The sequence below is a fragment of the Myotis lucifugus genome, unplaced genomic scaffold (assembly GCF_000147115.1).
Source record: "Myotis lucifugus unplaced genomic scaffold, Myoluc2.0 scaffold_151, whole genome shotgun sequence".
Lineage (NCBI taxonomy): Eukaryota > Metazoa > Chordata > Mammalia > Chiroptera > Vespertilionidae > Myotis > Myotis lucifugus.
Genome location: NW_005871199.1, coordinates 629,653 through 652,996, shown reverse-complemented (window position 1 = coordinate 652,996; position 23,344 = coordinate 629,653). Strand labels below are relative to the sequence as shown.

The window sequence follows — 23,344 nt, the reverse complement described above, 5'->3', positions numbered from 1 at the left end:
GGAGTTGTGTCCATATTCTGAGATTTATAATCAACTAGAGGCCCGATGTACAAAATTTGTGCAAGAGTAGGCCTTCCTTCCCCCAGCTGCTGGCACTGGCTTTCTTCCAGCCGCCAGCAGGCACCTGGGACCCTCGTTTCCCTCACAGCCCTGGCTTCGTCTGGAAGGTTATCCGGTCTAATTAGCATATATGCTTTTATTATTATAGATGATAAAAAATGTGTCCCTCTTTCATATGAAATAATTAGCTCTTGATTTAAGATGACTTAAATCAGTGAAAATATGACAGTATAGGACAGGGGTCCTCAAACTTTTTAAACAGGGGGCCAGTTCACTGTCCCTCAGACCGTTGGAGGGCCGGACTATAGTTTAAAAAAATACTATGAACAAATTCCTATGCACACTGCACATATCTTATTTTGAAGTAAAAAAAACAAAACGGGAACAAATACAATATTTGTATTTGCATGTGGCCGCGGGTATAGGAAATGGCTTTTAATTATTAAAGCTGTGGGAATGTGAAGAGAAGCTTTTTGAGGAAAGAACTGCAATTTATTTTGTGCAGAGTGCTCAATATTGTTAAATAATTATTAAGAATAGTATAATTTGCCCTAACCGGTTTGGCTCAGTGGATAGAGCGACGGCCTGCGGACTGAAGGGTCCCGGGTTCGATTCCAGTCAAGGGCATGTACCTTGGTTTCGGGCGCATCCCCAGTGGGGGTGTGCAGAAGGCAGCTGATCGATGTTTCTCTCTCATCGATGTTTCCAGCTCTCTATTCCTCTCCCTTCCTCTCTGTAAAATATCAATAAAATATATTTTAAAAAAATAGTATAATTTGTTTTTTAACACTATAAGAGATAAGCTGTGATAACAAGAAAAGTTCAGCTTTGCTTGGCCAGCGTGGTTCAGTGATTGAGCATCGACCTATGAACCAGAAGGTCACAGTTCGATTCCCAGTCAGGGCACATGCCCGGGTTGCAGGCTCCATCCCAGTAGAGGGCGTGCAGGAGTCAGCCAATTGAAGATTCTCTCACATCATTGATGTTTCTCTCTCTCCCACTCCCTTCCTCTCTGAAATCAATAAAAACATATTAAAAAAAGAAGTTTAGCTCTAGCCAGTTTGGCTCAGTGGATAGAGTGTCGGTCCGTGAACTGAAGGGTCCTAGATTTGATTCCAGTCAAGGGCACATACCTTAGTTGCAGGCTCCATTCCTGGCTCTGGTCGGGGCACATACAGGAGGCAACCAAACTGATGTGTCTCTCTCACGTTGATTGATGCTTCTCTCTCTCTGTCTCTCCCCTTCCTTTCCATTCTCTAAAAATCAATGGAAAAATATCCTTGGGTGAAAATTAACAAGAACAAAAAAGTTGATTGTACCCCTGTCCGGTATGGCTAAGTGGCTAGAGTGTCATTCCGGGTACCAAAAGGTCTCGGGTTTGATTCCTGGTCTCTCTTTTCCTCTCTCCCTCCCTTCCACTCTCTCCCTATGAATTAATGAATGAATGAACGAATGAATAAAATATCCTGGAGTGAGGATTAAAAAAAAGTATATTATAAATTTGTTTCACAGGCCACAAGGAAATAAAAGGACTATGTACAGTCTTTAGGGAGATGAGAGGGGGTAAGATGAGTCTAGGGCCTTGGTGGGCACATTTCCGTGGTAGGGAGCGCAGTTGGGATGGCCCAGCAACCCCATGAGCTGGCCCAGCAAGTCCTGCAGCGTGGAAACACCAGCTGCAATTCCTCTGCCAGCAGCCCTGCTGATCCCTGGGCCCCCAGCAGTTCCAGCAAGTGGCACTCCAGCAACGCCAGTATCTGTGGGAGGAGATCCCTCTACTGTTACCGCGACCAGCTTCTCCCCTCGAAGCAGCACTAGACTGAGGGCTTGCTTCTCTTCTCTTTCTGCTTGTTTTGAGTTCTTTGGCTTGATCTTCTTGAATTCATCACAACCACATAGGATCAAATTCATATGCTTGTCGAAAGCCTTGAAGGTGCCAATGGAGATACGACTGGCTTGCAGGATACACCTCACCCTGTACCCGCTGTGCTGCAGCATCTTGCTGCTCCTGCCCAGTCATGGTGGCAGTTCTGTTCTGATGTGTGTGTTAGACTAACTTACCTCTGAGGAATTGTCTAATTCTAATTTTTTAATTCCGAAAACAAAGCCTAATTTTGGTAGCAATAGTTCTACACTTCTCCCATACCAACTTTCTTGCCCAAGCTGTTCAGAAGACAATCACACCAAGTTGAGGCTATAACAAGATAACAAGGACTCTAAAGTTCACTTTCACTTTTTTTTTTAAGTCCTCACCAGAGGATATTTTTTCCATTGATTTTTAGAGAAAATGGAAGAAAGGGAAAGACAGAAATATCGATGTGAGAGAAACATCAATTGGTTGCCTCCTGCACATACCCCTGCCAGGGACTGGGCTGGGGAGGAGCCTGTAACCAAGGTACATGCCCTTGACTGGAATGGAACCCGGGACCCCTCAGTTTGCAGACTCACACTCTATCCACTGAGCCAAACCGGCTAGGGCTAAAGTTCACTTTAATTTGATGGTTTAGAATCATGTCAAGATTATCTCTTACCTTATAGTTCATTTCTGACTTCCTGAGAAGTCTCTAATTCTTAAAAAAGGAAATATGCCTGTTAAGGGCATAGTATTCCTTTTACTTACTTACTTATTTATTTATGTACTTACTTACTTATTTGAACTGCAGTTATGGTTGTTTGGTTGACTCCAAAAGGTTCTACAGAAGTGACTTCCAACACGGCAGTGCCTGCAATGGAACCAGCTTTCAGGAGCCCTTCACCGTCCTCCTCAATGACAGATGAGTTAGGGAAACACTTGAGAACACGGGAACTCACAAAGGCTGCCCCTTCCCTAGGGAACAAACAGAGCAAGTGGCATCTCTTGGAGACTCTGTTTGACCAGAAAGGAGTAGCGGCTGCCAGGATTACCCTGAGGAAACTGCCTGCCATTCTCTATATGGTGTGCCTATTTGTTCCTCAGGTAAAAGTCTGCTTTGATATGCTTACCTTTTCTTTTAATCCTCACCTGAGGGTATGTTTTTATTGATTTTAGAGAGAGAGGAAGGGGGAGAGAAAAAGAAACATGGATGTGAGAGAGAAACATCAGTCGGGAGGTTGGTTGCCTCCCATACACATCTGACTGGGGATCAAACCCACAATTTGGTTTGTGCCCTGACTGGGAATCGAACCTGCGACCCTTCAGTACAAGAGACAACACTCCAACCGAGCGACACCAGCCGGGACTATGCTAATCTTTTAAAAAATCAAATTCTATTATATGTTTATCATTAAAAATTATTCAGCCAAGCCGAAACCGGTTTGGTTCAGTGGATAGAGCGTCGACCTGCGGACTGAAAGGTCCCAGGTTCGATTCCGGTCAAGGGCATGTACCTGGGTTGCGGGCACATCCCCAGTAGGAGGTGTGCAGGAGGCAGCTGATCGATGTTTCTCTCTCATCGATGTTTCTAACTCTCTATCTCTCTCCCTTCCTCTCTGTAAAAAATCAATAAAATATATTTAAAAAAAAAATTATTCAGCCAAAATAATGGAAATAAAAGGATTGAAACAGGTATTCAAACAAATAGTTGTACATGAATGTTCACAGCACTATTCACAACAGCCAAAGATGAAAACAACCAAAATGTCCATCAATGGATGAATGGACGAACAGAATGTTATATCTGCACAATGGAATATTATTTACTCATAAAAAGAATGAAGTACTGATACATGCTATAACATGGGAGAACCCTGAAAATATTATGGTAACTGAAAGCAGCCAACACAGAGGTCACATATTGTATAAGTCCATTTGTGGGAAGTATACAGAATAGTTAAATTCATAGAGACAGCTGGTTGCCAGGGGCTAAGATGAGGGGATGTGGGAAGTGACTATTAATGGGTATGGTGTCCTTTTGTGATAGCGAAAATATTTTGGAACGAGACAGAGGTGATAGCTGCACACCTTTGTGAATGTACTGAATACCACTGAACTATACACTTTAAAATGGTTAATTGTGCCGAAACCGGTTTGGCTCAGTGGATAGAGCGTCGGCCTGAAGACTGAAAGGTCCCAGGTTCGATTCCGGTCAAGGGCATGTACCTGGGTTGCGGGCACATCCCCAGTGGGAGATGTGCAGGAGGCAGCTGATCGATGTTTCTCTCCCATTGATGTTTCTAACTATCTCTCTCCCTTCCTCTCTGTAAAAAATCAATAAAATATATTAAAAAATAAAAATAAAATAAAATGGTTAATTGTGTGTTATGTGAACTTTACCTCAACCAAAAATAAAATTATTTGTGCATTAGGAAAATTACCTAGAAAGCAATCAGTGTCATTTTCTCTGGAACAAGTTTGAATGGAGGAAACACCTTGAAGGAGAAAACCAAAAGGATTATAGTGATTAACTAGAGTCAATTTCAAAACAAATGATCATGCAGCTTATTCTAAGGGGAAAATCCTAATTATGTATAATAAAGTTATATACAAAATATACAAAGACATGTATTTACTTATAAAGTCAACTTTTATTTATAATAGCAAAAATTATAAATTACTTAAATGAGAATGCTAAATAAGTTATTATATATCCACTCATTGGAACAAAACTGGCCATTAAAATTATGTTTACAATTATCTTTTTTTTTTTACTTTTTTTTCCAAACATATAAAGAATTCTCAGCTACCTATTATCCAGCTTCAACACTTATCAACAAATGGCTAACAATTACTTTTAAGCACATAAAAAAATACTTTTGATAGAAGATTAAGATGAAAAAAGTGTATGATTCATCCATGTTAAAGTAAGTGTAAGGGAAAAAGTGAAGGAAATAGCCTGGCCAGCGTGGCTAAGTGGTTGAACATTGACCTATGAGCCAGGAGTTCATCGTTTGATTCCTGGTCAGGGCACATGCCCAGGTTGCAGGCACGATCCCCAGTAGGGAGCGTGCAGGAAGCAGCCAATCAATGATTCTCTCTCATTGATGTTTCTATCTCTCTCTCCATCTCCGAAATCACTGAAAAAAATTTAAAAAAATTTTTTTTAAAGTGAAGGAAATACACTGAAATCTTAAAAATAATTTACTCTAGTGGAATTATAGGTGATTTTTATTCTGGGTCTTTATATTTTTTGTCTTTCCAATTTCTACAAGAAGTATATTATTTTTATACAAAAAACACAAACAAACCACATATTGTTGCAAAAGTTAGACTACAATTTTTTTCAGTCAAATGATTTTCAACTCGTACAAACCAAACGGAAAGATAAATAATGCTAAATAAGATGAAGTATCAATTTTGAATGAGGTAATTTTCTTACTTCAATTTGCCTAGGAGCTGATGTGAATTTTCTCCCCATCTTGTCCCTAGCAATAGCCACAAGTGTGGTTTGCCCCACAGTGACAGCTCGAAGGATATAATTTTCGGAGTATTTGTCCTGTTCCTCCATTAGCCTGCAAAGACCCATGTATTTTTAGATGAGAAAGATTTGGTTTTAAGACTGGCCAGTTATGCATCTTTCTAAAGATGCTTAACATTTTCTGCTCATCTTAACTATGGTTAGAGGGAAATGACAGAAAATAAATTTCCAAAGTCAAGACCCAGTTCATGGCAATGGCAGGAATCTCTTGAAGACAAAAATCTTGTCCTAAGGCGCCAAAGGAATCCTCTACACTAATAAAAGGATAATATGCTAATTAGACCAGGAGACCTTCCGGATGTCCTCCTGGACAAACCCATGGTGGCAGGGCTGAGGCAGAGGTGGTTAGGGGCGGTCAGGCCAGCAGGGGAGGGCAGTTGGGGGCGAGCAGACTGGCAGGGGGGTTAGTGAGGGATGACCAAACGACTGAACAGCAGGCTGCGTGGGGCAACCAGGCCGGTGGGGGGGCCATGAGGGGCAACCAGGCTGGCAGGAGGGGCAGTTGGGGGCAACCAGGCCGGCAGGGGGAGCAGTAAGAGGCAACCAGGCTGGTGGGGGGGGGCAGTTAGGGGCGACTAGTCCAGCAGGCAGGTGAGCGATTAGGAGTCAGGGGTCCAGGATTGTGAGAGGGATGTCCGACTGCAGGTTTAGGCCCGATCACAGGGATCGGGCCTAAACCTGCAGTTGGACATCCCTGAGGGGTCCCAGATTGGAGAGGGTAGAGGCTAGGCTGAGGGGATCCCCCCGATGCTCAAATTTCATGTACCAGGCCTCTAGTAGGGCAATATAAACATAGACTGGCAAAATTGCAAATACTAAACTGCCTTAGAATACCTACAATTCCCCTTTCACAGGCGGGTATACTAGTGACTCTGCTTCTAAATAGATTTTTGAAGGTCCTCTATATTGAAGCACCCCAAAAGGATATCACCCCGGAAGAAGTTTCATAAAATGGAAAAACTGATGAGACTCATGATTGTAGCCCTCAAACAAGACATCTGAATATGGGAAGAGAGTAAGGCCGAAAGGTACTGTGACAAAAAGGGAAAGAGGAAACTCGAAAACAACCATGGGTTACCAGGTTACCAGGTTACCAGGAAGGAGAGTGTCAAGATGTGGAGCACAGGGAGGAAGAAGTATTGAAACGGTACTCACGTCAGGGTGACAATGGCAGACGCCAACTGCAGTTTGAGCTCCATGTTTCTGAAGTATTTATTTCGGAATGGGCGTTTGGAAGAGCCAAGAACTCTCACAGTTACTAACACACTTTTACCTATTTCAACCTAATAGTTTTTAAAAAGAGGTAATTTTAGTAGAGGTGCCTCATTCATCAAGGACAGTCTAAATCTTAGAGGTGGCAAACTTTTCATGCTAAATGTTCCTGGTCAGCCTTTGTTCAAACAAGACTAATCTATGTATACCGTATTTATCTTTACCATGTTTATTTTTATTTACTTGTTTTTTAAATCCTCACCTGGGGATATGTCTTTTTATTGATTTTTAGAGAGAGAGGAAGGAGAGAGAGAGATAGAGAGAGAGAAAAGAGAGAAATACTATTGCCTCCTGTAAGCACCCTGACTTGGGGTTGAACCTGTGGATATGTGCCCTGACCGGGAATCAAACCTGCAACATTTTGGTTTATAGACAACATTCCAACTAACTGAGCCATCTGACCAGGGCCTATCTTTACCATGTTTAATGTTGGGATTTTTAAAAAATATATTTTATTGATTTTTTTACAGAGAGGAAGGGAGAGGGATAGAGAATTAGAAACATCAATGAGAGAGAAACATCGATCAGCTGCCTCCTGCACACTCCTCACTGGGAATGTGCCCGCAACCAAGGTACATGCCCTTGACCGGAATCGAACCTGAGACCCTTCAGTCCACAGGCCAATGCTCTATCCACTGAGCCAAACCGGTTAGGGCGGAATGTTGTTCTTTAAGGGCAGCTTTTCCAATAACACTACCAAAGGTCCTGAGCAGAGACTATATTAAGAGATGTTTGAGAATGAAAATGAAGCCTGTTTCATTTGTAAGATAAAGCACATATTTCTCACCTTATCAATGAGATCAAGCTCCAGCTCTTGTATGTCTGACACCCTGAGGTGGGCCAGTGCTGGACCCAAGAAAGCCAAGCACAGATCATAGACCTCCAAGGTGAGAAATCCAGGATGTATTGGAACTAACTAGAAGGAAGAAGATGGTAGCTGGGTAAAGAAGCAAACATGGTCCAAACATAATTATGGCAACTATTTCTTTTTTTAAAAGATTTTTAAATTGAATTTGAGAGAGAGAAAGGGAGGGGGAGAGAGAGACAGAAACATCAATGTGATAGTGAAACATCGATTGGCTGCCCCCTGCACGCCCCCTAACATGGATCGAGCATGTGCCCTGACCGGAAATCGAACTGGCAACCTCTTGGTGCATGGGACAATGCCCAACCCACTGAGCCACAATGACCACGGCATCATGGCAACTATTTCCATCGAAAGCAGAAAATATAATATCTTATTTTCTTTGTGATGGGAACTTTGAGAGGTCACTTTACATGTTTCAGACATAGCACAATATACACACTTAATGTGATGTTTCAGTTAATGGCAAAATATGGACCCTTAACAATTATTAACTGATAAAAAGCAGAATATAAGTTGATTAAATTCAAGCAGAATCCAATATACAGGTCCAGCCTCTTAATTATGAACAGGGAAAGGACTTTATGAAGAAAGTCAAGTCCATGTATGTTGCAGTTGTCAGTGAGGGAGAAAGCACTGGGCAGACCGATTCTTTGTCTTTCCTTCTTTGCTACAGCATGTTCTCACATCCTCTGCCTGCACATGGGGCCTCAATCTCCCCTTTTAATGACAAACATTATGACTAAAGTAAGTTAAATTCTTTTGAGCTCTTAGAAGGAAAGAAAATATAAGCATATGTTAATGTAAGGTATTACCTTTTTTCATTTTAAATCCTCACCTGAGGATATTTTTCCATTGCTTTTTAGAGAGTGGGAGAGAGAGGGAAAGACAGAGAGAAATATCGATGTGAGAGAAACACATCGATTGGTTGCCTCCTGCACGACCCCCTTCCAGGGCCTGGTCCAGGGAGGAGCCTACAGCCAAGGTATGTGCCCTTGACCAGAAGTGAATCTGGGACCCTTTGGTCCACAGGTCCTTTTGGTCCACAGGTTGACGCTCTAGCCCAGTGATGGCGAACCTATGACACGTGTGTCAGAGGTGACACGCGAACTCATTTTTTTGGTTGATTTTTCTTTGTTAAATGGCATTTAAATATATAAAATAAGTATCAAAAATATACATCTTTGTTTTACTATGGTTGCAAATATCAAAAAATTTCTATATGTGACACGGCACCAGAGTTAAGTTAGGGTTTTTCAAAATGCTGACACGCCAAGCTCAAAAGGTTCGCCATCACTGCTCTAGCCACTGAGCCAAACTGGCTAGGGCAATATAAAGTATTTTTTTTTATAAGTAAACTAAAAGCAAATCCCTTGGCATATTGGCTATGAAGTCAGCTTAAAAGCTTGAGTTGTTATATCCTGTCTAAAAGCACCTATACTCAGGTTACATGGTCAATAGTATATCTAACTATCCATTTATAGAAATTAACCTTCTTTTAATGGAAATCTTATAAATATAATGTCTCAGCTCAACCAGAACCAACAATTGTCCAGTATTGCAGCTAGTTAAAAAAATAAAACAACCCTCATTTTTTGGCTGAAGAGTCTATGTAGGTTAAAAAAAGCAAAAGAAACAAATGTTATTTTTGTAACTGGTTTGAAACACACAATGGAATTTTTCCAATCACTCTCCTAAGAGCGGCTTTGACCGGAGACCATCAATCTGGGAATGTCTCTAGCACTCACCTGCACAGAGCTTTCTGCTTCCATGTAAATGATGGTGACAATGTCTTGCTCACTGCTGTTGACTGAAAAATAACCAGACCCTTCCACAAGGCTAAATATTTCCTATGGAAAAATCAGACAGACAGTATTCCATTCCCTTTGGTTTATAAATAATTCAAAGAAAATAGCTTCTCTCTACCTAAGAAAGAGTATGTGATTAATGGACCAAAAACAAAACCTGAATATTAAAGTATAACTCCTAAGGATATTGTAGCTAATTATGATGATCTATGTATATGTGTAGCCATGATTTTAAACACATAAGTGAGCTTTTTTTATTGTTATACTGTTAACCTTAATAACCTAGTACTCTCCCATCCAATATATTCCATTTAACTAGACCAATACAGCTTCTACCTTCACGTCTGGATGGTTGTAGATGGTGGCATTCTCAGGCAGCACAGTCACGTCATCCACGAGGAGCAGCTCCACAGCTGCAGATTTGGGCAAGCTGGGAAGTACCTAGAAATGCAATAAGAGCCGCAAAGGTGACTATAAACTTTCAATTCCTCAACTCAGTGAAGAACGATCCCAGTCCTCTTTCTGTTGCCAAAGATAACAGGAGCACAGAAGCACACACACAGTTCCCAGATGTATGTCAGTGACAAACGACTTCTAAAGAAGAACCTGAAATTTCAGTTCTTTAATTTATATTTCTTATATAACAATCTCCATTACCTTTGAACTTTCCTCTGAATAGCCTGCACAACGGACTCCGATGACTACAGTCCCTTTGATCTGATGTGCTTTAAGGATCTGATGGCCTAGAGACGCGCAGAAAAATATTCCGTGAGACAATAACATGCAGAATACAAAAGCGTCTCCAGAAAACCAAATTCTACCCTAATTTATTTCAAACAGTGTTTTGTTGCAGGGAGAAAAAAAAACAACACTGAATGGGGAAACACACAAGAATCAGAAAACTGGGTTTTTGTGTTGACTCTGCCACTATATTCCTATGTGACCCTGGGCAACCACGTAATTTCTCAGTTCCTTTATTAAATGAGGGATGAAGCCAGGCAAAATCGAAAATTCTTTCCAGCTCTGATGGTCTGTGAGTCCAAAAATAGACTGATGACAATGTAGGAGAAACTTTTGGTTTAATTTAAAAATGGAATTGAGCCCCGCTGGTACGGCTCAGTGGTTGAGCACTGACCCATGCACCAGGAGGTCGCGGGTTTGATTCCCAGTCAGGGCACATGCCTGGGCTTGATCCCCAGCAGGGGGCGGCCCGGAGGCAGACGATTGATGTTAATGTTTCTCATGGATGTTTCTGTCTCTCTCTCCCTTCCCCTCTCTACAATCAATAATAAAAACATTAAAAATGGAAGTGAGAAATAAAGTGGGATCTAAAACTCTTCTAAACTGTTTTGTATATATAATGTCATGTCAATCCCTTACTCAAAAATTTAACATAGCTATTTCTTATTAGAACAATTCAAACTCCTTAAACTAGTTTTAAAGCCTTCTATAATCTGACCCTGCTTTATTTTTGCTTTTCTTTTCTTTTTTAAATTAACTAACATGAATCTGCCACTTTATGTAGGTCAGTTATTTTATCCTCAACACATGATCATCATCCCTAAATCTGTGAAGCATTTTCTGATGATGCTACATTCATTCATTCATTCAACAAAGATTTACTGAAGGCCTGCTAAATGCTACATAGAATGCCAGGTAATTAAGATACAGAGATGAAGAAAACAACACAATCTTTGCCTTCAAAGAAACTTACAGCTTAGTAGGGCAACGGAGAGGGAAACCGACCACTGCAATACAGTGTGGTAAGTGTTATTATAGAAGTATGAACAGAGCACATGTATGCAGAATATAGAACAGCATAAAGAAGAAATATTTCCCTTAGATTGGGAATATAGAGGGACAGAAAACTCCTAGATTACAAGAAGATGTTAGCCCAGTGAAGATGCAAGAAAAGAGAACATACAACATAGACAAAGGAAAGAGGTATGACAAGGCTTGTCATGGTTAAGAATCTAAAGTTGTTGCATATGAAAAAAATGCAGGGTCTATGTGGATGGTAATAAGTGAAGCCAAAGTAGGCAGGAGTCAATACAGTAAGCGGCAACATATGGATTGTATCCTGAAATGCATGGGGAGTCCCTGAAGGCAATATGGTGGCAGCACAGTCAGTGGTCAAGAGCATAGGCTGGCCCTGGCTGGTGTGGCTCAATGGGTCCATCGATTCCCAGTCAGGACACATACCTAGGTTGTGGGTTTAATACCGGGTAAGGGCACACTGAGGCGGCAACTGATTTATGCTTCTCTCTCTCTCTCTCTCTCTCTCTCTCCCTTCCCCCCTCTCTAAAATCAATAAACATAACCTCGAGTGAGAATTAAAAAAAAAAAAGAAGAGTACAGGCTTTGATGTCAGAGAACTTATTGCTTCACCTACTTACTGTTATAATCCCAGGGCCTAACACTGTGCCTAGAATATAGTGAGAATGCAAGAAATGTTTGATGAACGAATAAACTTTAAAAATCGGGGTTATAATGCCAGTCTGTCATGGTTGTTATGAGGATTACATGAGAAAATGTATATAGTAAAGTATTTAGTGCTATACCTGGCATTTCAGGAGAGCTCAGTAAACAGTAGCCAAAAAAAGAATTTTAAGAGGGAGATTCAGATTTGTTTTCTTTTTTTTTTTTTTAAGAAGAAAGCACGTTTTAAAAAAATGTGTTTTTATTGATTTATAGAGAGGAGAAGGGAGAGGGAGGAAAAGAGAGCAGCATTGATGTGAGGGAGAAATAGCTATCAGTTGCTCCCTGCACGTACCCCGACCGGGGGTTGAACCCACAACCTGGGCATGTGCCCTGACCGGGGATCAAACTGGTGACCTTTTGGTGCATGGAACAACACTCAACCAACAGAGCCACGCCGGCCAGGCTAGATTTGTATTTTAGAAAGATCATTCGGCACAGTAATGTGGAGGTTTGAGGGTAGCAGCACCAAATGAGATCCCTTGGGAGGCTACCCTGGTGATGCAGGGTAGAGGTGATAAGTTAGAGAGGAAAGTTAGAGAGGAAGGGATGGAACAAAAAAATATTTAGAAGGTAACAATGAAGGTATTTGGTAATTGATTGTTATAGGGCACAAGGGACATCTCTTGCTTCTCTACCACTTTTTACACCAATTGAATCATACTGTTAGTGTTATAGTATCTACATATTAATATCCTTTACCTAAGCTTTTAAACTTGTTCTGAATGTAAACTCCTGTGGGTAAGGAAAGGCTGAACGTAGTTCTCCTTCTCTGGTGTTTCTTATTCCACTGACTGGTTACACCATCCATCCAAATGCTCATGCCAGAAACCTAAAAGTTACCCTTTTGTACCACTGTCTTCTTCACTTTGGGGATTTATTTTATTTTATTATTGTATCTTTTTAATCCTTACCTGAGGATATTTTTCCATTGATTTTTAGAGAGAGTGGAAGAGACAGGGAAAGACAGAGAGAAATAAGGATGTGAGAGAAGCACATCGATTGGTTGCCTCCTGCTGGAGCCCCAACCAGGGCCTGGTCCAGGGAGAAGCCTGCAACCGAGATAAGTGCCCTTCACGGGAATCGAACCTGGGATCTTTCGGTCTGCAGGCCGATGCTCTATCCACTGAGCCAAACCGGCTAGGGGTAAACTGTTATATTAATTGCCTGCAGTGAATCATGCCTGCTGGTATCCATATCCTTGAGTGCTCCTTACCCACCCTGACTCTGTTGTTGGCCAAGTGGCTTGCTTTGGTGAATGGGCCATCAGACACAAGCAGAGGCTTGATGAGAGATTGCGCAGGAGGTCTTGCTGCCCTCTTAGGACCTCATCTTGCACCTCATCTAGTGCCTCTTTAAGTCAGTCTCACTCGCCTTATTCAGCTCATTCTTTCTATTTCCTCTTTTCAACATCCCTTCAGGTCTCAGCATGTTACTTTCTCAAGGTAGCCTGTTCTACACGAGGTTAGGTTCTCCTATTATAAGCTCTTAAAGCACCCCATATTTGCCCTTCAAACACATAACACAAATATAATGTTTAAAGTCTGGCTTCACCAATTAGACTGTAATTCTATGAAGGCAGAGGCTGTTTCTGCTTCATTTACCACTATATCTCCAAGTGCCTAGCACACAGTCTGACATGTAAGAGCCATTCAATACATACTCGCTGACAAATGAATAATATTTCCATAATCTTAGGCAAATAATAGGCGATCAATATTTTAAGATTAATTTAATTTGATGTTCTTGTGAGAAATATTGCACCCTAGACCACAGCTTTTCAAAAAAGGAAATTTACCTTTATGTTTTTAAAAAAATGCAATGATCAAAGATGAAAGTTGAGCCTTGGCTGGTGTGCTAAATGGTTAGAGTGTTGGCCGATGTCCCAAAGAATCACAGTTCGATTCCCAGTCAAGGGCATATACCTGGGTTGCCGGTTTGATCCCTGACCCGCATAGATCTTTCTCTCTTTCTCCCTGCCCTCCCTTCTACTCTCTCTAAAATCAATAGAAAAATATCCTGGGGTGAGGAATAACAAAATAAAAAAAAAAGGAAAGAAAGTTGAGATATGACAAAATCTGAAACAAACCACCACCACAAGGAAATATGTAATGCAGAACCCTTTAGCAGGCATAGGAAAACGTTCAGAAATTTTCACAGTACCATGTAATCGCGTCTGCCCACTGCCATCATCCTTTGCTACCATCTCGACTGAATTGTAATTTTCGAAATGAGCTAGTGATTCATTTGAGGATTTCCATTCTAGCATGAGTGAACTGAAATTATCAAACTTTCTTTTGTGCTCATCAAACACTGACAGTTCCAGAACTGTGTCCCTTAGGCTTGATACAGGAATCTGCATTAAAATAAAAAGAAAAGAAAACAACAACTTCTTAAGAGGCTTGGTAAGATAACCCTGAAGCTAGGGATCATGTTTTCTCCCGATTTTATTCTTTGACAATTTTCAAACCTCCAGATATGTTGAAAGCATGAATACCTACACATACTTCATGTGAAGTCACCATTTGCTTTCTTTCTCTCCCTCTACTTTCTCACCCTACATGTGTATCTTTTTTAAAAATAGCTATTTATTTTTTTCCACCACCATTTATGACCTCCATACCCTTCTCCTCCGTCTTCTTTTTTGCAAAATTACGTAGGCATCATGGCACTTTACCCCTAAATATTTCCACATGCATTTCCTAAGAATAAGAACATTCTCCTAACTTGCCTGCCTACCAACTATGTTATTGCATATTATTATTCTTCATGATGGGTTTGGAGTAGAGGTAAATTCTGTTACTTATTGATAATGCTAATAAAAGATCTGGTAGGGTAGGAAATCAGCAAAACTATTTGGAAGTTATTTAGAGAAGTTATTGTCTATTGCCAAAAATTACAAGCTGGCTAGGTACTATAAGCACTAGGTATTAAGTGTCATTCAGTGTAGCCAACTCTAACCTAGTTCAATAACTTCTCAGACACTATCTGAGAATTAATAACAAATAAAACAATTTCCTTAACTTTAATAGACAAAAGATGATTTCAGACCATTTATCTCTAGAGCATGGAAGACAAAAGTGCCATGCTAGTTGGAAATACTCTACTTACCAGTTGTTTGTTGTGCTGTGGCAGAGGACATGGCTGGGCACCAGGTGGCACCGTGTACACTGGGGCTACTGACATGCTGGCAGGGTGGGCACATATGAAGCGCACCTGCACAGCCTCGACAGCTGGACTAGGGTTCAAGACAGCTGGGTGATTTCCAATTCGAAATGTCAGGACCTTTAAGGCAACACCAGAGCAGGGGTAATTGTACGGAGACACTTGATGTCAGTTTGTCCATCTACAGGTGTCAGAATTATTCAAATTCTGGTATAGAGTCTCTTTGGACATTATAGTCAGGCAAATTCCTTAAAAGACATTAAAATTCTTGTCTGTGCCAGTGCTAAGAGAAACAAGGGTATTATGGGAATTTGAAAACAAAAAGGCACATTAAAAATATATAACTGAGCAATTACTTCAGTTTTTTCCTCCACCAAGTCTTTTGTTACCAGTTGGTAAAGAGTAGAAAAATTGATTTCTGTTTCAACTCGTCTCTGGTGGCAGTACTAATGAATAACAGGATGTGGAAACAAAAAGAAGGCAGAGAGCTTCAAAAGGGGGTAATTAGGCCTGAAATTACTAACAGCTAGCTATATACACAATAGAGCTCACTAGAGATTTTTTTTTTAAATATATTTTATTGATTTTTTACAGAGAGGAAGGGAGAGGAATAGAGAGTTAGAAACATCGATGAGAGAGAAACATCGATCAGCTGCCTCCTGCACACCCCCCACTGGGGATGTGCCTGCAACCAAGGTACATGCCCTTGAAAGGAATCAAACCCGGGACCCTTCAGTCCGCAGGCTGACGCTCTATCCACTGAGCCAAACCGGTGCTGGCTCACTAGAGATATTATAAAGAAGCTCAGTTGAGCCCTAGCCGGTTTGGCTCAGTGGATAGAGTGTCGGCCAATGAACTGAAAGGTCCCAGGTTCGATTCTGGTCAAGGGCACATGCCTGGGTTGTGGGCTCGATCCCCAGCGGGGGACTTGCAGGAGGCAGCCGATCCATGATTCTCAGCATGGATGTTTCTATCTCTCTCTCCCTCTTCCTTCCTCTCTGAAATCAATACAAATATATTACAAAAAAGAAGAAGCTTGTTGATGCTAGCACAGTTCTTAAGTTAAAACCCTACACTGACAGCCCCATTAGGCTGGTTAGCCTGGCTGTTTCACAGTCATACACTGCACTCTCAACACTAGTCAAACTGTAAACCTTTGCCACTGGTTTTGATAGAAGCAGGTCACAGCTGTGGATGGATCCATCACTACTTCAAAAAATTATCCAGACTAATTCAACTAATGCAAGGTACCTGCTACTCTTATCAGCACAGACCTGTTTCTTCAAAATTGCTAACCATAGATGACACTAAGTTTTCCTTCCTCGAATTCTTTGGACGTGAAAAACCGTATGTTCTCTAGTCTAGACAACAAGGAAATAAATTATAGTGATAAAGTAATTGAAATAAGTTCATTACTACAAAAAGATCTTGAACCTCTTAGTTAGTGAATTGTTAGAATTCTCAGATGAGCAAGTCAAAACCTTTGGGTATATTGAAAGGATAGTAGAGATTTAAGAAAAATATCCTTTAATCAATCATTAGAATTTTCCTATCTAGTCCATAACTAAATCCATTAGAATCTGAAAAGGAATGGCTAGATGTACAAAAGGTTTGTAGTAGTATTGCAAGAAGAAATGTTAGAAAAAGGTGGTTTTCCTACTTGTTCTCCTAAGTCCAGGCACAGGACCCGGTAGATATACTGGTTCTGTTTTCTCTTAGCTGGCAGCCGGACTTGTGTTATTTCAATTTTCTCTGTCTTCTCCGCGGTCAACTCCAAAAAGAATTGGGAGGGCTCCAAGATCCATGGACGAGGGCCCCCTTCAAATACTGTTTCCTTCACAGAATTCCACGTCACCAATGCCACTTCCACAGGGTTTATGGCCTGATGACATTTAAAGAAATTAATCCTTGATTGGTTAGGGAATTCAGCAATTTCCTAAAGTAAAAAACTGGTTATTTTACCATGCTGAAATGACATTAGACTCAATCCCAAACTAGAAATAATACACAGCCCTACCGGTTTGGCTCAGTGGATAGAGCGTCGGCCTGTGGACTGAAAGGTCCCAGGTTCCATTCCGGTCAAGGGCATGTACCTTGGTTTCGGGCACATCCCCAGTAGGAGGTGTGCAGGAGGCGGCTGATCGATGTTTCTCTCTCATCAATGTTTCTAACTCTCTATCCCTCTCCCTTCGTCTCTGTAAAAAATCAATAAAATATATTTAAAAAGAAAATCAGTGGTCTCTGACAACACTTGTTTTAAAAAAAAAAAAAGAAATAATATACAATGCCTCTTCACTTTGAATGTGTCTCATCCTCTGTACTAATTTTTTTTATTTAACATTTTTTTCTTTCATTTTCCTCTGTACTAATTTTTTTTAACAATGGATTCAATTTATTTATCTATCATCTGTCTATCTACCTACCTCCTCACCCAAGAATATTTTTCCATTGATTTTTACAGAGAGTGGAAGAGAAAGGGAAAGATGGAGAGAAATGTCGACATCAGAGAGACGCATAGATTGGTTGCCTCCTGCAGGAGCCCCGACCAGATAATGAATAAGTTGTCTTATTAGTAACTTAGGTGCTCTTCCTCCTGGGGACATGCCCACGCCTTTTTTCCCTCTCAGGCGTGCACCTCCTAAACTCTAAGGTCCCCACGACACTTGCAAGCAGGGAAGCTCTGGGGAGCAGCGGCTCATCTGGACTAGCCCTGAACCTGTCTCCGAGGCCCCCTTTTCTCTGACTTTCCAGTGAGCGAGCTTCTGTTGCTTCCTCTATCCCAGGCCCATCCTTGTTTCACTGTCCCCAGCTTTAAATAAGTATACTCTGGAAAAAAAAGAATTAATAACTCACCTTGCTTCTTTCATTAGTGTTAACTTTTTCCCTATGGGTGCCACCTTTCTTTAAAATATTTTTTTAAATCCTCACCCGAGGATATTTTTTCCATTGATTTTTAGAGAGGGGGGAGAGAGAGAAACATCCACGTGCGAGAGACACATTGATTGGTTGCCTCCCGCCTGCACCACATGAGGCCTGGTGCGGGAAAGAACCAGGGACCGTGCGGTCTGAAGGCCAATGCTCTAACCACTGAGAAACTGTCCAGGGAACCTATGGGTGCCTCCTTATGGGAAGAGCATTAATTTAGGATTTGTCAGTATCTATCAGCATGAACTTATACAGACATCAATGTTAGCTCCTGAAAGAATTAAATGTTTAGAAAGCCTACCATGCTCTATCTACTTTTATTCTAAACTACCATCTGTCATAATGTACCAATTATAATGGACCAATCCTTAGGGCCCAAAATAAAATCTGTTGTATTAAAATCAATAAGTACGCCCTGGCTGGTACAGCTCAGCGGATGGAGCGTCGGCCTGAGGACTAAAGGGTCCCAGGTTCGATTCTAGTCAAGGGCACAGGCCGGGGTGGCGGGCTCAATCCCCAGTTGGGGGTCTGCAGGAGGCAGCCGACCATTAATTCTCATCATTGCTGTTTCTGGCTCCCTCTCCCTTCCTCTCTGAAATCAATAAAACAATAAATAATATCAATAAGTACAAAGGGTGAAAGATAACTGACTCCCTCCCTAAGTTAGAATGTTTTCTTTCAGAATTCTTCAAAAGAGAGTATGCTAATATTTTATATATTATTCAGGGTGGTACTTACAGAGATATGTGCATATGTAAAAACTGAAATAGTCCCTTAAGATAGTGCTTTATACATATTTTATATCTCATTAAAAATGACAGGGGAATATCTAAAACTTGCTGATACAACTTAAAGATATTCCTGTGGCAGAAAGTTGAGGGAGTAAGATCCCTAATACTCAGGTTTGATGGGAGAGCTGTAGATCTAAAAACAAGAGAGTAGTAAGTAACTCTGGCTGGTGTTTCTCAGTGGTTGGAACATCAGCCCACATACCAAAGGGTCACAGGTTCAATTCCCAGTCAAGGGCACGTACCTGGGTTCAAGGTTCAATCTCTGGCCCCAGTTGGGGTGTGTGTGGGAGGCAAGCAATCAATGTGTCTCTCTCACATTGATGTTTCTCTCTCTCACCTTCTTCCTTCCTCTCCTCTCTTAAAAAAATTAATAAAAAATTTTAAGTCAATATAAATATTTACAAAAATAAATAAAAGCAATGGAAAAATATTCTTGGGTGAGATTAACAAAAGAAAGAAAGAAAGAAAGAAAGAAAGAAAGAAAGAAAGAAAGAAAGAAAGAAAGAAAGAAAGAAAGAAAGAAAGGAAGAAAGAAAGAAAGAAAGAAAGAGTGGTAAGTAACGAGAACACAAATATCAGTGATCTTTAATAGAGATCACAGGCAGCAAGGAAGCCCCTAAGCAGACACAGTGGAGTCCATGGAAAGATATGCCAGGTCCTTACCATAAAATATCTCACCTTTAGGGGCTCATAAGCAGCAAATGTGGCACTGCTTTCCATGTACTCTCCATACTCAGTTACACTCACTGTCAACAGAATGTGACCCAGAGATGCGGCTGCTATGTGTGTACTGGAACAGTGCTTTGGTCCAGGTCTTTGAATACCTGCAAATCACACAGTATGACTTCAGTAGGGCAACAAGCATTCGGTTCTCAAGGAAATCAGCCTATAGAAATAAAAGAATCGCCCTGGCCGGTGTGGCTCGGTTGTTTGGGCGTCATTCCATGCCCCAAAGGGCCTCGGGTTCAATTTCCATCTGGGCACATACCCAGGTTGCAGGCTCCATCCCCAGAAGGGGGCATTCAGGAGGCACTTACGACAAGGGCAGTTGACAGAATAAACAAAAGTATTGTAAAGAAAGGTAACGTGAATTTATAATATAATTTGTAGTTTCTGAATTGATGATTTGTCCTTTAATTCTAAGACAAAGAAAGAAGAAAATAAAAAGCCTACTCTCACCTTCTTTGAAAAGAGTGAAGACTCCTTGCTTATCCATGTGTAGATCCAAGGATAAAAGAGAGCAGTCTGAGAACGCGATGGCCTCTCTGGTCTCCTTGTTTATGTGATACATAGCAATGGGGATTTCTATAAGCTGGCCAATCTCCACATCAGCACGATATGGTAACAGTTCAATTTTGTTCAGTTTCAGGACATATATCTAGAGGGGGGAAAATTAATCATTCAAGCAAGTTATGTCAGTCCAGCCAGCGTGGCTCAGCAGTTGAGCATCAAGTTATGAACTGAGGGGGGGGGCGGGTAAGAGATCAACCGAAGGACTTGTATGCATGCATATAAGCATAACCAATGGACATAAGACACTGGGGGTAGGGGAGGCCAGGGGATTGTCAAGGGCAGGGGGGGGGGGGGAAAGGAGACATATGTAATATTGTTTGTAATACATTAAGCAATAAAACAATTAAAAAAAAGTTATGAACCGAAAGGTCATGGTTCGATTTCCAGTCAGCACACATGCCCAGGTTGTGGGCTTGGTCCCCAGTGGGGGGTATGCAGGAGGCAGCCGATAGATGATTCTCTTTCATCATTGATGTTTCTATCTCTTTCTCCCTCTCCCTTCTTCTTAGACAGCAAAGAAAAGAAAAGAAATAAATGTAGGCAGTAGTATCTCAGGAGTAATAAGGAAGCTCTTTGGAGGGTTGTTTACCTTCATTTCTCCGTATCGAAAAGGATTCTGTACATCTCGGGCCACAACAGTACTGTTGCCTCTGACCTGACCAGCAGTCACCACTCCTTTTGTGGTTACCATGGCCACTGTTTCGTTAGAAGAGGCCCAGGTGAAGTTGCCACTGCCACCCTCTACCTGTGAAAAAATACAGCCTTATATTTAATTACTATAGAAGAAAAATGTAATTTAAATGGAGATGTAAAAAAGTTTAAGAAATACTAAAAATATATAATAAATTATTTCTGGACACATGAGGAAACTGATGTTACAGTAAAAAGGGGAAGATAAGTGCTAAAAGGAGATTATTAATGGCAGTCTCACAAAATGTCAAAAAGGGCACAAAGAAGCTTAACAAAACTTATAAAACTCACAAGGAGCCTGGCTAGTGTGGTTCAGTGGTTGAGTATTGACCCATGAACCAGGAGGTCACAGTTCGGTTCCAGGTGAGAGCACATGCCCGGTTTGCTGGCTCAATCCCCACTAGGGGGCATGCAAGAGGCAGACAATTGATGCTTCTCTTTCATCTTTGATATTTCTCTCTCTCTCCCCCTCTCCCTTCATCTCTCTCTAAAATAACTAAAAACATATTTAGGGGGGAAAAATAAAACTCACAAGGAAAGAATAAATGGAGGAGAGACAGAAAGTATACCAAGTTTTGTAAGGATGACAGTATTCAAGAGCATAATTTGGCTGTCACCAAAAACTGAGTTATACTATTAGGACTAGGGGAAAATGAATTTAACATTAGCCAAATTTCAATAAATTAAGCTATCAAAGAAACTGACTTATCTCTTTGTGAAACCTCATTTTATAAGACAACATACTTGTACTTTATAACGATATAACATTCCCATAGGATGATGAGGAAATGCCAAGTAGTTGGGGGTTAGCTTGATGGGTAAATAAATCTTCACTTCTTGCTGATGTAAACCTGGAAGTTTTATAGGTTGAATATTTTTGTTCTAGAAGAGCAGAAAAAAGGGAGCAAAAGAACTTTTAGGAGGATTCTTCATATAATACACATTCATATTCAAAGCACCAGAACATGGTGTGCTAATGAATTACTCAACCAGTTTCTATATATAAAAGAAATAAATGTCCCTATTCATTAAAAAAGCACAACTACTGTGGTTCATTAATAATGAAAGGAATTTTGCTAAGCCCAAAATAAGTATCACAATCAGAGAAAGTAGTTCAAGTTTCCTGAAGTAAAAGTTTTATCAACATAGGGAAGGAAATCATAGTTTCAGAAAGAAAGACCCTTCAACACTCATCAGTTAAGTACATGAACTCTAAAGGCAAAGGGATGTTACAAACTACTCATAATAAAAGAAAGAGAACATTTAAAGATGCTGGGCGGAGCCTGGCAGGCGTGGGACAGTGATTGAGTACTGACCTCTGAACCAGGAGGTCATGGTTCAATTCCCAGTCAGGGCACATGCCCAGGTTGCAGGCTCGATACCCAGTAGGGGGCCTGCAGGAGGCAGACAATCAATGATTCTCTCTCATCATTGATGTTTCTATCTCTTTCTCCCTCTCTGAAACCAATAAAAATATATAAAGGAACTTCAAATGATATAAATACACAATAACCATAAAATGTAGATACATGCAATAACACAGATTGGGATAGAAAATTTATAGAGGTATAAACTTCTAAGTATACTGTTTATCAGTTTTTTTGGTGTGTTTTTTATCTTCACCTAAGGATATGTTTATTGATTTTAGAGAGAGAAGAAGGGAGAAAGAAGAGAGGGACAGAGAGAAACATTGATATGGGAGGTAAGAGTTGTCTCTTGTGTACCCCATGACTCGAGATCAAGCCATAACCTAGATATGTGTGCCCTGACTGAAAATCGAACCCGTACCCTTTTGGTGTACGGGACCATGCTCCAACCAAGTGAGCCACTCGACCAGAGCTGTTTATCTGTTTTTTATTTTTTGTGAAAGATAAAGGTGGGATATGCCATATACCTGCTTGCAAAACAAGGGTTACCAAGAGTCATGGGTATTCTCAGAATTCAAAGAAGTCCTCCTGGTTCCTACCTGGGAAAGGATGGAAGTCAGGCAGGCACTTATCACCACGACACCATCTTTCACGGTTTTCACTACGTGGTAAGATCCATTCACAGTCGTTAGCTGCTCTTCAAAGTACTCCATCGGGAACTGGCACGTGAGCCTGACATTCTGAAAATCAGCCCAACAGCAACACAAGCCTGAAGAAATGCTTTTCCCCTGAAGCCATCTTAATCCCAAAGCATTAAAGAAAGAGAAAAAAAGCGCGGCTATGCATTCTGGGGACAAAGAAATAAAAACGGGACTCTCTCCCCCTCCCTGTGTGGGAGTCTGTACTTGTTCTTCAATAAAATCTCCACCTTTGCTATAAAAAAAGAAAGAAAAAAAATATTTGCTCTCCCTCATGGAAATTCTAAGTCGGAAAGATGTAATTCTAATGTGGTGCTAGTTTTTGAAAGATCCACTAATGGCAAGTAATCAGAAATAGAAAGAGTCCAAGCTTAGGTAAATTTTAGAGGGATTTGTGACATTCTATAAGTTGACAGTTCTTTGGGGTGGGAGGGGGGAGATGCTGGAGAGTGAGTAGAACACGTCATCTGATGTTCACACGACGACTCTCACCCTACAAAACAGCGCTAACCGTCTCTGAAGTGCAGCTGTAGAGTGAG

General features: G+C 40.9%; 1 protein-coding gene across 1 annotated transcript in view; it reads right to left on the bottom strand.

Annotated features, from left to right (window-relative positions):
- NUP210L (nucleoporin 210 like) overlaps positions 1–23,344 on the bottom strand; it is a 48,472-nt gene that overhangs the window by 10,913 nt on the left and 14,215 nt on the right. The window contains exons 10-26 of the mRNA XM_023759305.1: positions 22,707–22,847; positions 21,485–21,622; positions 20,640–20,795; positions 19,937–20,135; positions 19,436–19,581; positions 16,702–16,923; positions 14,988–15,161; positions 14,040–14,232; positions 10,056–10,141; positions 9,735–9,839; positions 9,339–9,440; positions 7,513–7,641; positions 6,609–6,736; positions 5,355–5,487; positions 4,363–4,407; positions 3,225–3,232; positions 2,716–2,887 (exon numbers count right to left, since the gene is read on the bottom strand). Of these exons, the coding sequence (XP_023615073.1) occupies positions 2,716–2,887; positions 3,225–3,232; positions 4,363–4,407; positions 5,355–5,487; positions 6,609–6,736; positions 7,513–7,641; positions 9,339–9,440; positions 9,735–9,839; positions 10,056–10,141; positions 14,040–14,232; positions 14,988–15,161; positions 16,702–16,923; positions 19,436–19,581; positions 19,937–20,135; positions 20,640–20,795; positions 21,485–21,622; positions 22,707–22,847 (2,277 nt within the window). The remainder of the gene's footprint in view (positions 1–2,715; positions 2,888–3,224; positions 3,233–4,362; positions 4,408–5,354; positions 5,488–6,608; positions 6,737–7,512; positions 7,642–9,338; positions 9,441–9,734; positions 9,840–10,055; positions 10,142–14,039; positions 14,233–14,987; positions 15,162–16,701; positions 16,924–19,435; positions 19,582–19,936; positions 20,136–20,639; positions 20,796–21,484; positions 21,623–22,706; positions 22,848–23,344) is intronic.